Source organism: Ahaetulla prasina, chromosome 2 (assembly GCF_028640845.1).
Source record: "Ahaetulla prasina isolate Xishuangbanna chromosome 2, ASM2864084v1, whole genome shotgun sequence".
In the NCBI taxonomy this organism is placed as follows: Eukaryota; Metazoa; Chordata; class Lepidosauria; order Squamata; family Colubridae; genus Ahaetulla; species Ahaetulla prasina.
The window spans coordinates 52,093,052-52,108,651 of record NC_080540.1 but is presented as its reverse complement, the minus strand read 5'-3'; the positions used below and the strand labels follow the sequence as shown (position 1 = coordinate 52,108,651).

At 40.1% G+C, this 15,600-nt stretch overlaps 1 protein-coding gene across 1 annotated transcript in view; it reads right to left on the bottom strand.

Moving 5' to 3' along the window:
- The window catches only part of GRM7 (glutamate metabotropic receptor 7), a 539,227-nt gene that overhangs the window by 333,244 nt on the left and 190,383 nt on the right, over positions 1–15,600 (bottom strand). The window contains exon 2 of the mRNA XM_058171493.1: positions 1,708–1,924. Within this exon, the coding sequence (XP_058027476.1) occupies positions 1,708–1,924 (217 nt within the window). The remainder of the gene's footprint in view (positions 1–1,707; positions 1,925–15,600) is intronic.

Genomic DNA, 15,600 nt, shown 5'->3' with positions numbered 1-15,600 from the left:
GGACAACTACAAGTTCCCTGTCTCTGATCTGGAGAATAACACATTTAATGAAGTAATATATATTTCAGTCACAAATCAGATGTATAGCAATGATTCTCAATCATTCATATCTTAAGTTCCATCAATCACTTTCAAAGAACCTGTGTTTCACTAAATTGGACATGCCCTATTTTCCAGTTTAAGCAGATGAATGGCTTCCCAACCAGACTACTATTGAATAAATACCACAAAGGTATTTGATCCAATGGCAAATAAACACAATACTGTATGATGTTTCTTGCACTTGATGTAATTCTATTTGTTCTCCTTGTAATCAAGGAACAAGCAAAATTAGAGAAGTATATTGGAATTGATTTTTCCTCCATTAAATTATTGTGATCTCACATGTGATAGAACACACCCTCAACAACACAATGACTGCACTTTGTATATATTTCCCCATTAATATGATATTTTAGTGAACAATGTCAACTTCAGATTATTTTCTGTGAATGTTCTCTTTTTATTTCAACTGCTGTCATTATTATTGTTCTAATATGATTGCTACACAACGGATACAATGAATGCTTTAATCTAAATGTATCGTATTGTTTTCTCAAGTAAGGCAATAATAAACAACCACAGCAAAAACCTTTTACTTAATTAACTTCTTTTCAGGTATTCTTATTTATTAATCTATTAAATATTTTTAAGAATTTGAACGAACAAAAGATTAGCTTTCCTGTACCTTGGGATGTTCCAGAATGATGAGAAATCATTTCTTTCACAAATGTTAAATAGCTGACATATTCTATTGTAGAGAAACAGACTGTATATTTTTATATTAGTGGCTTTCAAACTATGTCCCCAAGTATTCTGGGATTGTTTGGAAATTTGTCAGGGACAAATGTGAGATTCTTCATAACACCAGATAAACCTAGATAGAATAGAGCTTTCCCATGGTTACCGATTTGGATTATGCTACGCATCAGCAAAAGAGTGTATACTAATGCCAGAATGTGCTACAGAATCTTGTTTGAGCATTTTAATTAAATGTAGGAGAAGTTGCTTAGCATACTCCTCAAGGAGCAAAAGATGGCCAACACATAAACATTCAGAAATCATTGATTTACTTGAAATTGTTGGAGTAATGAGAGAGTATATTCATAAACCTCTATGCAGTCCTTGAATACAAATCTCATGGTTATTTTAATACTATTTCAGAGGTAATAACATTTGATCCCTCTGTCAGAAGACAAGAGATTTTCTTCTTAAGACAGCCCATACAATTTAAAAAGTGTGAAGCTAACTAAAAAAATATACAAGACACAGAGTTTGTATCTAAGAAATTATCAGCTTCAGAAGTACTCCTGACTTGAAGAGATAAAGACTCAATATTGTCGTTCCAAAATATGAGATTTCTAACAGTGGGGAATCAAAAATTGATATAATTTCACTGTTCTTTCTTTTCCTAACAGTATTAATGCCATTTATTCCTCTGACCGCTAAATGCTTATATCTGAAAATACCTACAAAAGTGAAGAATAGATTGAAGGACCTTTGAAAGAAAATGATATCATGCAGAACTGCTTTTTTTAAAAAAAAAAATCTGTAACACGCATACATACACATTCACATACACAACTTTTGTCCTAAGATATTTATTTATTTATAAAACATTATAATTTACACAATATGATATTACATGCAGGATGATTCCTCACCTACCTGACTCTCTGGAAATTTGTATAAAAGATTCCATGCCCTTTTCACCATAGCTGCCTTCAGAAGCCAAGGTGGAAACATAATTCCATCCCAAAGCTTTCACAATGTCCACCATTGCCTGTGCTTGGAAGGAATCCGGAGGAACAACCCGTGAGAAGAAATCGTAGCGGCGGTCATCACTTAACTCTGGTGCAGTTGAAGCATAACTGATTTGGGGTATCTATAGGGAAAAAGAACAGTTAATGGGATTTGTGAATTGATAAGCTCAACACATGTACAACACAATTATTTTGAGCTGTAATACAATTAGCCTTCCAGATGATCATCTGCTACTTTCTATCTTCATCAGCCCTTAAGTGAAAGTCAATGAAGCTATCTTTCAAATAATTTTCATCACAGGAATACTAATTGGGAGGTATTATTTCTATCAGCTTTGAACCCCAAACTTTCATTAACTTGCTTTGGATGGAAGGATAAGTTTACGTATATGCCTAGATTTAATTGCAGATAAACCTAAAGTAAATGCAGCTGCTGAATCAGTCTGGTGCTGAGTGAATTGCCCCTAATGTTTAAACATCTGTAGTTGTTTGATATTTTAACTTCCTCAGGCTACTATATGCTACCATCATTTTGCACTGGTTATCATCCATTTCATTAATAACCATTTTCTAAAAATAACAATAAATCCAGTTAATCAGACACTACCACCTCTAGAATGATGCCTCCCCAAACTCATCTAGTGAGGTAGGACAACTTCAAGGAGCAGTTTGGTTCTTAAATGAGAAAAATGGATTGCTTACTGAATCCATTTCTTTTGGCTCAGGTAGGAAACACCGGGATGTATAAGCAAAATTCTAAGGTGTTTTAAATACAATAAATGGGACTCTTTTCTCTGCCTTTTACTGAAAAAAGGAAGCCTTCAATCAATAATATTTTTCCCAACAATAACCCTTCTTATTCCTAGCTTATTCCCAAAGGTGCAGGTCCGCTTTTCGGATCATTAATGCCACTTTGCACGCTCAGCTGCATCTCTAGGGTACAGGCCCACGGCTTGCAATCTTGTTCCCAACAATAACCCTATGCCACAGATTTCTGAAAGATTCCCTGAATATTTGAGATGGAGAGGGTAGATCACTGCCATACTTCTACTATTAATGTATTTTTAATTATTTAAAACATTTAAATAATTGTCTTCTAACCAACTCTGTCTATGTATGTATGTATGTATGTTAACTGATAAATTCCATTGGATTAATTGGTCCTGATTCCAAGTAACAAATCAAACTGCTTTTCAAATTTATCAAAAAAAAACAACCCATCCAGATTAACAGAATATTTTCTGTTCTGGGCTAGATAAACATATTAAAAATGTACAGAATTAAATTGTTACAGAATCACATTCAGAGCTTTAGGTCTTTTGCTTTTTACTCTAGTTGGGAACAAAAGTGAATATAAGTACAGGTAGCATTGAAGACTCTGCAAAAACATATTATTGTACTTTTAATTTTTTCTCTCGCTCTTATCATTTTTGTTCCAATACATCTTTCAGCTTTGTAGTCCATTTTTATTATCTCTATTCCCTGAAGGAACATTGCCATTCCTAGGTACATAGTCATCAGCTTAGATGTACAAAGCAAACAACATCTGCTAAAGTAATTAATTTTAAACAAACTATTTTTACTATAAGTCTGGTTCATTCACTAAATTCAGTTCCTGAATAGTCAGGTCACTGATGAATTATAAGCTGCCAATTGGTTCCCAAGGGAATGCTTCATACCTGTAAATAAACAGGTATATTTGTAATAAATATAAATCTGAAAGATAATCTTAGGGAATATGAAAATTTACACCTTGCTGGGCATTAGATTACTTAACTACTGTGGATTGTGCATGTCAGAGGCCTTTTGACATAGAAATGACACCACTGTTGTGTGTATAAACTTGCACATTTATTGAAATAGCTATCCATCTTTCTGATGCTGCATTCAGATGATCTCCGTATCTCAGGCAAAACATGCATACTCATGAAGGTAAAACAGAGATAACCCAAAGTGGTAAAAGAGGAGGAGGAGGAGTGAAATACAGGTTTTGTCAAACTCCCAAGTAGGCACAAATTAGGGTTAAGCTCCCCAAAGATTTGAACAATACAATTAGAAGTAAATGCTTGTTTTATTTCAGAAATGGTCAACATTGCAAACTGTTGACAACCATTCGATAATTTGATAGTTTGATGGTGAAACAGAATTTACATACATTTCTAGTTGACATCTAGCACTCTCTGTTTCCATGCCCACCTTTCCACACACATACATGTAATATAACATCTTGCCATGACAAATAAATTTAATAAATAAATTTGTATTTATTTGATAAATTTTTGACATCCATTTCTCAAAATCACTCATTTTAATACAGTGGTTCTCAATTTTTTTTCTCTCAGTTATCCCCTTTTTTTTAATCTTAAATAATGTAAAAACCATCACACACACAAAAAAAAAGAACCCAGAAATTGTATCTCTATAATGATGGCCCCAAATTGAATCCTTGACTTACAAACAAGCAATTACACATTGTTCATTACCTCCATTATCTGTCCAAATGCCCCACTTTAAAAGGCCCTGCATTAATGGCTTTTGCATGTTTCTGAATTCCTTGCCACTTAACGGAATCCAGACTGGAAAGAGGCAGAATTAGTTTGGTAAATGTGTATGTTGTAATATTGTGCTGACTTAAGGATGGATACATAGAAGCAGGAAAAGGCCTAACCCGGATTTGTTACCCTTGCAAAAAGAACAACATAAACATCTACCCTGTTTTGCATTTCAAGGAATTTCATCACTAAGTTTTTCTTTTTTTAAGTGGCCTTACTAAGGTCGGAATACCAGACAGGGGTGGGAAAAACTGAACCTGAAGGAACCACACAGTACAAGGTGTTTGGGGAGGAAAGTCAGGTTGAGACAAAAGGGTTGTAGGGAGTCTGAAAAATGAAAAAAAATTGAATGTAGCATACAAAACACTTATGGTCACTATCTTTATTCCATATGCATTGCTGCTGGCAAGTCCACTAACTATTGTTGCCACAATATTTCCCTAAACTTCCTTAAACTCTGGCTGAAGTTGTCAACTGTGAAGCCATATATTATCACATCAAATTTGCATGGAACAAATCATGGATATCAAGTCTAGTACAGGACGTAGGACCACAATTGAGCCCAAAATATATGTTGAGACATTTGTAAAGTGAGTTTTGCCCCATGTTACGACCTTTCTTGCCACAGTTGTTAAGTGAATCATTGGTGGTGTTAAGTTAGTAAATTAAGTGAATCTGGATTTCCCATTGATTTTGTTTGTCAGAAAGTCGCAAAAGGGGATCACATGATCCCAGGACATTGCAACTGTCATAAACATGAATCAATTGTCCAATGTATGAATTCTGATCACATGACCACAGGGATGCTATAATGGTCATAAGTGTGAAAAATGGTCACTTTTGTCAGTGCTGTTGTAACTTTGAACTGTCACTAAATGAGCTGTTGTAAGTTGAGGACTACCTATTCAGATCTGCAATCTATTCACCACATTAAATGATCCTTTGTGATCAGTTATTGTGATCCTCACAAAGTTGGCTGGTAAAAAACCACCTTATCCTCAGTCGATTCTGGTTAGTAGAAGAACGCCTTAGTAGTGAGGTCAACCCATTCAACCTGTCCTTCTTCACATAGATGAATAAAATAGAGCAGCTTTTAATCTGGGAGTGCTGAAATTCAATTTAATTAAGATTTTAAAACACACACATCCCCAAAATTAATATTGCCTTTTTTTGGCATTATATTGTTCTAACTTTTCTTTTGTGTTTCCTTCTCTCCATTGAAAAACAAAATTTGGATCATGTGGTTGAAGGGTAGGGACGATAGAAAAATGAAACATGAACAGAGGATGAGAAGGAACATTGTAAGCCAAAATAAACTTGATAGGGGATTTAGCCAGTGGTGGGATTCAAATAATTTAACAACCGGTTCTCTGCCCTAATGATTTCTTCCAACAACCAGTTCATCAAACTGCTCAGAAAGTTAACAACCGGTTCTCCCGAAGTGGTGCGAACTGGCTGAATCCCACCACTGGATTTAGCTTAACATATAATAATTCAAAGAGAAAGAGTTTGCACCACCATATCTTACTGAAAATAAAGGAGAGGGCAGCTTACCTTTGAAAGTTATAGTTTTTACAAGAAGAGAAAGCCATATCAGAAAATAGGAAAATAGGCAGCATTTATTTTTATTTATTTATTATTTAAATTTGTATACCGCCCTTCTCCCGAAGGACTCAGGGCGGTTCACAGCCAAGTAAAAATACAATACTATAAATACAAATTAAAATACAGTTAAAAACTTATTAAAATTGGCCAGAATTAAAATTTAGAACTAAAACCCATTAAAACCCATTAAAACCCTAACCCAGTCCAGCGCAGATGAATAAGTAGGTTTTAAGCTCGCGGCGAAAGGTTCTCCATACAAACACAAAAGAAGTAGACTGAAGTGTTCTTACACTCCCTGCTTCCCCTCCCCCCACCCCATGAGTGAGTTAGTCTGAGTTCAATTTATTCTTCCCAGGTTCTGAGTTTGTCAATAGGTGTAAATCAAGAATTTTGGCTTTAAAACAAACTACTTTTTTCAAGAAACATACAGTTCCATGGATGGTTTGTATAATAATTTTTAAATCAATTCTCATGCCTGAGAAATCCATAATTTTTGATGTCGTGAGAGAACCACAGAAAATTTGTAGCTGGCTGATTTATCACTTTCTTTTGAAATACAGCTTCTAGCTTATATATAAAAGCTAGTTCGGTTTTTGCTAAAGTAGAAATGAATTTGTAGGGATGAGGGGAAATGAAATCTCAGGGTTTGGGAGGGATTTCTATTTATGCCTGCAGGTACTTAATTTTTTTTTTATTGTCACATAACCAGCATGGATTCTTTTTAATCAGGAGGGAAGAGGCTATATATGGTATAACATTATAATAAACCAAGAAGCAAACGTGACATTCTAATGGAAAGCTTCAATAAAATGAATTTCATTTTCGTTCTAAAAGTCTGCTAAATGCTCTGTATTCTTTCTGAATGTTTCTGCTTCGTACACCTGCTTGTCTGTTCTATCTGTGAAGGTAAAGGGGTAAGGTGCATTTTCCTGCCAAAAATGTTGTTTAAAATATTACAAAAAATATATGATAGGATTCCTTTTTTCTAAAAAAAAAAAGTGCAATGATTCAGGGGTTTATTAATTCTTAAATCTAAGCAAATTAATCTTTGTTTCAGCAAGTTCACAAATCATTTCCTTCTTTAAAAATACCATTTTTGATCATACTGTAATACTTTTTCAACTGTGCATGATGCTGCAGTTGTTTTTTAAGAGATGACACCTGCCATGGAAATAAGTATGTCGATAGAACCATTTCCAAATTGAAGTTGAATAAAAAGAGATTGACAAGGAAATGGAATTTGCTGAAGCAAAGTAACAAAGGAGATCATGGATGATTCACACATTTTCATAAAGGAAAATTTGCGTAAAGGAAAATTTAAAAAGCTATGAGCAGTAAATTTATTGATCAGTCTCTAGATCTGTCAGGAAATACTACCCCAATATAAGTAATTAGAGCTACTTTGGTCTAGTGCAGGGGTGTCAAACTCAAGGCCCACAGGACGGATCTGGCTTGCTGGGTGCTTAGATCTGGCCCACGGGGGTATTAAGCAGTGAAGGACCAGCCCGCAGTGCCACTGGCAGCGAAAACGGAGCTTGAGAGGGCCGTGTGCAGGTGCCCATGACACAAATGATGTCGAGCTGGCCACACCCACCCTGGCCATGCCCTCTCCAGCCCCCCCAAGGTCAAACACAACCCAGATGTGTTCCTCAATGAAATCGAGTTTGACACCCCTCATCTAGTGATTAAGACAGCAGGCTAGAAAGCAGGCTATAAGAACATGAATTCAAGATGCCTTAGCTATGAAACCAGCTGGATGACTATGGGCCAGTCACACTCTCTCTCAGTCCAACCCACCTTATAGGTTTGTTGTTGTACGAAAAACAGAAGAAGGAAAGTATGTTTGAGTTATTTGTAAAAATAATAAATATCCTTAAAATGAGGGATGGAAGATAAGTAGCCAATTAAGCATGATGGCTTGTTCATGAAGATGCTGCAACATATGTGTCAGATCTTGAGATGAAAAATCCAAGGGCAGCATTTGTTTGATGGCCTTACATCATCATGCAATCTCATCCCAAGCTCTGATCCTTTGGGACATTTTTGTGAAATTATAACACAATACAAGGGGAGGAGCTTGCATCATGATAGCGCAAGATAGCTTTCGTCAGACTGACTGTTTTGATATCCCACAAAGATTCCACTGGTTTAGGAAGACGTAAATGAGGGATGGGATAATAGGATAGAATAGGACATGGTATGAATTAAAAAATGTGAAAGGCATAGAATCAATTAAGGACAAATTATGTGGATAAGGATATAACCAAAGAAATTATAATTTCTAAAGCTGTGAAATAGTATCTAGCACTATAATATAAGCAAGCAATTAAATGGAAGTTAGAATATCTATTCTTTGCATTTCATTCTGGCTAAACTGACTCCATTAGAACTTGGAATTCAGGTATTAAATTCAGTCAATATTTTTTTCTGAATTTTTGAAGTAAGCTTGCAGGAATGCTGTAGAGTCTAGAGGACTTTATTTTTTCCCTTTATTTCTCAGGCAAAAAAGAGAAGAGAACATTGACCATTGTGGAAGACATAATGCAGAAAACTGCTATACAGGGATGGCTATTTTGAAAGATGTGTGGCTTTTTAAGAAATGTACCACTGCTTGTATTACTGTTACCATCCTTCATGCAACAGCTTACTGGTTTGTGATGAAAATCTTGGCAACAACTGTGGAAGTGGCACTCAATCAGTTCTTTATGAAAAATGGTTATTGCAAGGCTGTCATTAGTGGGACTCCAAAACAGCATAATATGATGGTAAAGATGTCACATTTGAACCAAATTGAGTCACATTAGGACCAGTCATGATCTCTCTCGGCCTCAAAAAGTTGCAGAAATATCTGAAGATAGAACTTACATCCTGCAACAGCATATAACAGGGGTGTCAAACTCGATTTCATTGAAGGCCTCATCAGGGTTGTGTTTGACCTCAGTGTGTGTGTGTGGCCAGCTCAACATCACTTGTGTTGGCTCGGGCGGGGCTGGGGGGAATGCGATGACCTTTTACAGACTGTGCCAGCAAAAATGGAGCTGAGGGGGGTTGCATGCTCCATTTTCTGCCATGACTGCCTCCTACAGCCATCTGCCAGTGAAAACGGAGCTCAGAAGGGGCGCGTGCAGCTGTCCTGAGTCTGTTTTCTCTGGCAAAAGCACTGCAGACCGGTCCTTCACTGTTTCCAAGGTAGCCCTGTGGGCCAGTTCTAAGCTGGATCTGGCCCACGGGCCTTAAATTTGACACCCAAGCATATAATATTAATGACATCTTGCCTATTCTAGGTCCTTGGAAACCTCAATAGGTAGATAAAATGCCAAATCCAATCCAAATATATGGCTGATTGACCATTAAAAAGTCTAAACATCTGGCTGGTTATGCAACCAACCATAATAAAAATAATACACTTGAGACATTAGAAAGTCCATCTTCAGCCATATGACTCCAAAAGTCTCTTATTTAATTCCAGCCTGATGAGAGCTGGAACAATATGAAGAAGCTAGATTAGACATACCAATTAATTTTTAAAAATTCAACATATGGGTCAGAACAGGACAAACTATGACATAATAAGAATCCTTATTTTGGAAGGCAAATTAAGGGATAGGCAACAATGTCACATCTCACTTCCAAACATATTCCAATGCCACCACTATATTCCTTATGTAAATAGGGAATAATTATTAGACTGAATAAGAGCAATAAAGGCAAGCCTGTTTTGTCCCATATCTAGAGTTGTCTGTCACACATCCTGGCCATGCCCACCATGGCCACACCCACCCAGCCAGTCATTAGGGCATAAAACTGGCTGTTAAATTATTTGAATCCCACCACTGTCTGGTATCCATATCATGCTGAAGACAAAAGACTAAGGCTATTATCTCTTTAAATCTTATTCCTCAGGTGAGCCGTGATGAGGGATGGGGTGCCTTCCCACTGAGCCATTGATTCGTCCTGCACTGATCCCGCCTCCTCTCTACCCTCTGTATTCAAGAATCAGGTGGGGGAGGCAATTGGAGCTCCAGGGCTGCTCTTCTCCGCTGCCTATCTTTCCCTGTCCTCCTCTCTTGCTCAGGCATTCTTCACCCTCTCTCCATCACCGGCCACTCTTCCAAGGCCCGAGGGATCCAGGACTGCCTCATCTTGCTCCCCTGGTCACTCCTCTCCATCAGCCCCAGCTCTGTCTCATCCTCCTCCTTGTACCATGCTCCAATGGGGCCATTACAAAAGGGAACAAAAAGACCAAAACTCCACTTCACCAGTAATCAACACCCAGATGTGCAGGGATTAATGCCAAGATTAACATTAGACTAATGATGATGAAGCAAACAATACTCCAATCAATTAACTGCCGAAGAAGATAACTGTTGTGGTCCGCCAGCAGCCCGTGGAGTTGGCAAAAGAGTCAGACAGCGATGAGACTGAGGAAGAACATGGGGCAGTTCTGAAGGCTGGGGAAGGCCCGGATGAGGGCTCTGTGTCGGAGGCAGAGGTGGGGCCAGGCCATCTGGGAGTGAGGTGCGGACTCCGGAGCCTCCAGAGGCTGACAGTAGTGAGGCAGAAGAACAGGAGGAGTCTGTTCCTAGTGCACGCATGAGAAGAGCTGCCAGAAGGCAAGAGCAGCTAAAGCAAAGAGGATGACTCGGAATAGGGCCAAGAGATGATTGACCCCTCCCATAATGCTTAAAGGACCAGCAACGGCATTTGGGCTCTTTGCCGGAAAACAACGTTGATAGCCTTTCTCCTTGTCTTGCTGCATTTATTTCTTGTCGGCATCTTCTGCTTTTGAACTTCTGCCAAGAAAAGCCTTTGGCAGTTTTCCTAATTAGGCCAAGTTTGGTGATAAGACTGAAGAATTGTGTTATGAAGAATTTGCTTTGATTTAGTTTGGACGATGCTGAGAATGAGTTAATTCTCAGCTGTTCTAATAAAGTCTGTTTGTTTTTGAACTGATTGCATCTACTACTACCTACTTGGGCCTGGGTTACAACACTAACAGTAAACAGCCCAACCAAAGAACTACCAAGACCACTCCCAATAATAGTGACAGACTAATATATAAAATGAAAGCAAATTCCTCTCCATAATAGCACTGATAATGTTTCCCAGTTTGGGTAATGAAACATCTGCAAGAAATCAACCAATCTCAGAAAGCATCAAGGACCCCTCACTACATTGTTAGCACTCCATTTCCCCTTTACATTGTTATATTTGAAAGTCTGTAATCCTAGTGAGAATTGAGAAATTCCAGAATGGTGGCATTCAAAGCATGCGCATGGTTCAACAGTATAAAAAGGTTTGCTGCCTAGTGTTATATTTAACCTGTGCATTTTATTCTAGTCCCAAAGGAATTTTATTTCTCAGAGAAAAAAGGTGGAAAACAAATGCCTGACAAGCTCTTGAATTCAGCTTTATAGAGTTGGGATATTCCCCAAGATCAGAAATCTTGTTTGGAGCATGTCATAAAAAGGAAGTAAAGGGAAACTACCATTGATTCATGCATTCATGATTCAAAATGTTTTAAATATGTCCACTAAAAAGAGAGATTTTAAAAATATTAACTATTGTACATTATATCCCTTACCTGTACACAGTGGTGGGCTGCAACCAGTTTAACAACCAGTTCGGTGAGCGTGCCCTTGGAGCATACATGCTTTGCACATGTGTGCCTAACACGCTTGCGCGCAGCATTCAAAACACAGCAATTTGAAGCTCAGTTGCTTACCTTCTAAGGCTATCCCGATATGTAGAACAGTGGAGGTGTGGAAATCAGCTGTGCCACGTGAATCACCTGAGCCAGAAAGAAGGAAATACAGGACAGGATAGGGCGGGGGCAGTTGGGTGGGGCCAGCTGATTGTTGGAACTACCGGTTTACCCAAACCAGTCCAAACTGGCAGCAGCCCACTACTGCCTGTACAATATCTGCACTGAAGAAGCCATATTGCCTTTGCAGAATAAAAGCATTATGTAGATATTAAAGTTATTGTTTCAAAAGAAATTCATGCCAGTCCTATGATATCCTCTTTATAATCATTCTTCTAATCTCTAAACAATTTCCAGTTTACAAATTTTGTCTCCAGTTCACCTGCCCATGCTGGAAACCTACTAAAATTATTTATATTCAAGCAGAATTCTATGTGCTCACATCACAGTTTTCCTGCTTTGCTATCTCCACTGTATATTTATAACAGAAAATAAGTTATTTATGATTGCCAGAGTAGGAAATATAGAGTATTTTTTGCAGAAACAAACAACTAAATACAAATAACATCAAACTGGGAAATATGAGTTACCAAATGACAAAAACACAAACTCTTTTCAGTGGCAAAATATGTAAAAATTGTCTGGCAAACTGTTTGTGCTAATGCTGAAATCCAATTTCCTTTCTGTTCAAAATACATTGACAAGAATTTTTGTGAGAAAGGCCAATAGGTGACAAAGCCATTTTTATTTGTGTCTTTGATCTTTTCAGTCCCCTATTCCTGTGATTCACATGCACATTCATTATGAATAAAGTCCATCGTTTTCACTGTTTTCATTCCACTCAATTAGAAACAAACACTCCTCTTGCTAAGAGCCTCCTGGTATAAAATGATCAAATACTGCAGAGAGTAGAGCACTTAAATGTACTTTAAAACATGAAGGAGTCAGGTGATGTAGTTATAGTGCCTTTAAAACCCATTATTGCATAAACAGTTGAGATAATCTAACATAATTATCTACAATATACTACGCAACTGTTTTGCTCATCTGCAAAGCTATTAGGGAAAAACTTCTGCTCTTGAGAGTCAAATAATATGGAATGTTATATTTGAAAAATGCAGCTCCTGGTGTGCGGGGGGGAGGGGTTAGTTTGAGGGGTCATCTTCCTTCCATTCAACCAAGGCCATGGTGCATGTGGGGGGAGTTTTAATCCCCCCCGTCTTGATTATGATGTGCTAACTAAATGTAATAACCTTTCATTGGTACTAATGGAATGTTTAGCCAACTGCCATGCAAAAGGTCAGTTTTTGTGACATTGTACTTGAAGATCACATACTACCATTGTGGCACAGACTGTGTGTGAGTCTCTTCTGGGAAAGTCCACAGAACTGAAGGTAATAATAATAATAATAATAATAATAATAATAATAATAATAATAATAATAATAATAATAATAATAATAATAATAATAATAATAATAATAATAATAATAATATTTTAATTTGTATACCGCCCTTCTCCCGAAGGACTCAGGGCGGTGAACAGGCAGATAAAATATAAATACACACAATAATTTAAAACAACCCTTAAAAAACTAATTTAAATGCCCAAAATGTTAAAAACATACTCCCTGTAAAATAACACAATTTTAAAACCCATCCAATAAAAATAAAAATCAGGCTAGTCCAGCCATATGAAATAAATAAGTTTTAAGTTCGCGAAAGGTCCTAAGGTCAGGTAATTGTCAAGTCCGAGGGGAAGTTCGTTCCACAGGGTGAGCTCCCACAGAGAAGGCCCTCCCCTGGGGCCGCCAGTCGACACTGTTTGGCTGACGGCACCCTGAGGAGTCCCTCTCTGTGGGAGCGTACCGGACGATGGGAGATAGAAGCCGGCAGTAGGCGGTCCCGTAGATAGCCCGGTCCTAAGCCATGGAGCGCTTTAAAGGTGGTAACCAATACCTTGAAGCGCACCCGGAAAGCAACAGGTAGCCAGTGCAGTCTGCGCAGGATAGGTGTTATGTGGGAGCCCCGAGACGCCCCCCCAATAACCCGCGCAGCCGCGTTCTGAACTAGCTGAAGTCTCCGGGTGCCCTTCAAGGGGAGCCCCATGTAGAGAGCATTGCAGTAGTCCAGGCGAGAGGTAACAAGGGCATGAGTGACTGTGCATAAGGCATCCCGGTCCAGGAAGGGCCGCAACTGGCGGATCAGGCGAACCTGATAAAATGCTCTCCTGGAGACGGTCGCCAAATGGTCTTCAAAGGACAACCGGCCATCCAGGAGCACGCCCAAGTTGCGTACCTTCTCCATCGGGGCCAATGATTCACCCCCGACAGACAGCCGCATCTGCAGCTGACTGTACCGAGGTGCCGGCATCCACAGCCACTCCGTCTTGGAGGGATTAAGTTTGAGCCTGTTCCTCCCCATCCAGACCCATACGGCTTCCAGACACCGGGACAACACTTCGACAGCTTCACTGGGGTGGCCCGGGATTGAAAAGTACAGCTGGGTGTCATCAGGGTACAGTTGGTATCTCACCCCAAAGCCACTTATGATCTCACCCAGCGGCTTCATATAGATGTTGAACAGGAGGGGTGAGAGAATCGACCCCTGCGGCACCCCACACATGAGGCACCTTGGAGTCGATCTCTGCCCCCCTGTCAACACCGTCTCGTCCGATCAGAGGTAGGAGGAGAACCACCGATAAACGGTGCCTCCACTCCCAACCCTCCAACCGGCGCAGCAGGATACCATGGTCGATGGTATCAAAAGCCGCTGAGAGGTCTAATAGGACCAGGGCAGAGGAGTAACCCCATCCCTGGCCTCCAGAGATCATCCACCAGCGCGACCAAAGCTGTCTCCGTACTGTATCCGGGCCGGAAGCCGGACTGGAACGGGTCTAGATAGACAGCTTCATCCAGGTACTGGGGCAGCTGACATGCCACCACACTCTCTACAACCTTCGCCGTAAAGCAAAGATTGGAGACTGGCCGGTAGTTCCTAAAACAGCTGGGTCCAGGAAGGCTTCTTGAGGAGGGTCTCACCACAGCCTCTTTCAAGGCCGCGGAAAGACCCCTCCGCAAAGAAGCATTTGTAATCCCCTGGAGCCAGTCTCGTGTCACCACCTGGGTAGCCAGTACTAACCAGGAGGGGCACGGATCCAGTAAACATGTGGTGGCGTTCAGCCTACCCAGCAACCTGTCCATGTCCTCGGAGTCACAGGATCAAAGTCATCCCAAACCACCTCAACAAGACGGGCCTCGAACCCTCGCCTGGATCTACCCAATTTTGATCCAATCCGTCCCGGTTGAACGATTTTGTCGATAGATAACCGTTAAACTCCTCGGCACGCCTTGTAGGGTCCTCCCGCCTCCTGTTGGAGGAGCGAGCGGGTCACCCGAAACAGGGCGGCCAGGCGGTTATCTGCCGACGCAATGAGGGAGGAAATGTAGGAATGCTTCGAACCCTCATTGCCACTAGGTAGGTCCTACTATAGGACCTAACTAGTGTCCGGTCAGCCTCAGAGCGGCTGGATCTCCAGGCACTCTCTAGGCGTCTTCTCCGGCGCTTCATCTCCCTCAGCTCCTCGGAGAACCAAGGAGCTGGTTGAGACCGACGCCGGGTCAGAGGCCGCAAAGGCACGACACGGTCCAAAGCTCCAGCCGCGGCCCGTTCCCAGGCCGCAACTAGCTCTTCAGTCGAGTCATGGGTCAGGTGTTCGGGAAACGGCCCAAGCTCCATCAGGAACCTCTCCGGGTCCATCAGGCGCCTGGGACGGAACCAACGCATTGGTTCCGTCTCCCTGCGATGGTGGGTAGCGGTCAGAAAGTCTAGACGAAGGAGAAAATGATCTGACCATGACAAAGGTTCCACAACTAAATCATTTAAAACCAGATCATTAAACCTCTGGCCAGAGATAAAAATCAGGTCTAGGGTACCT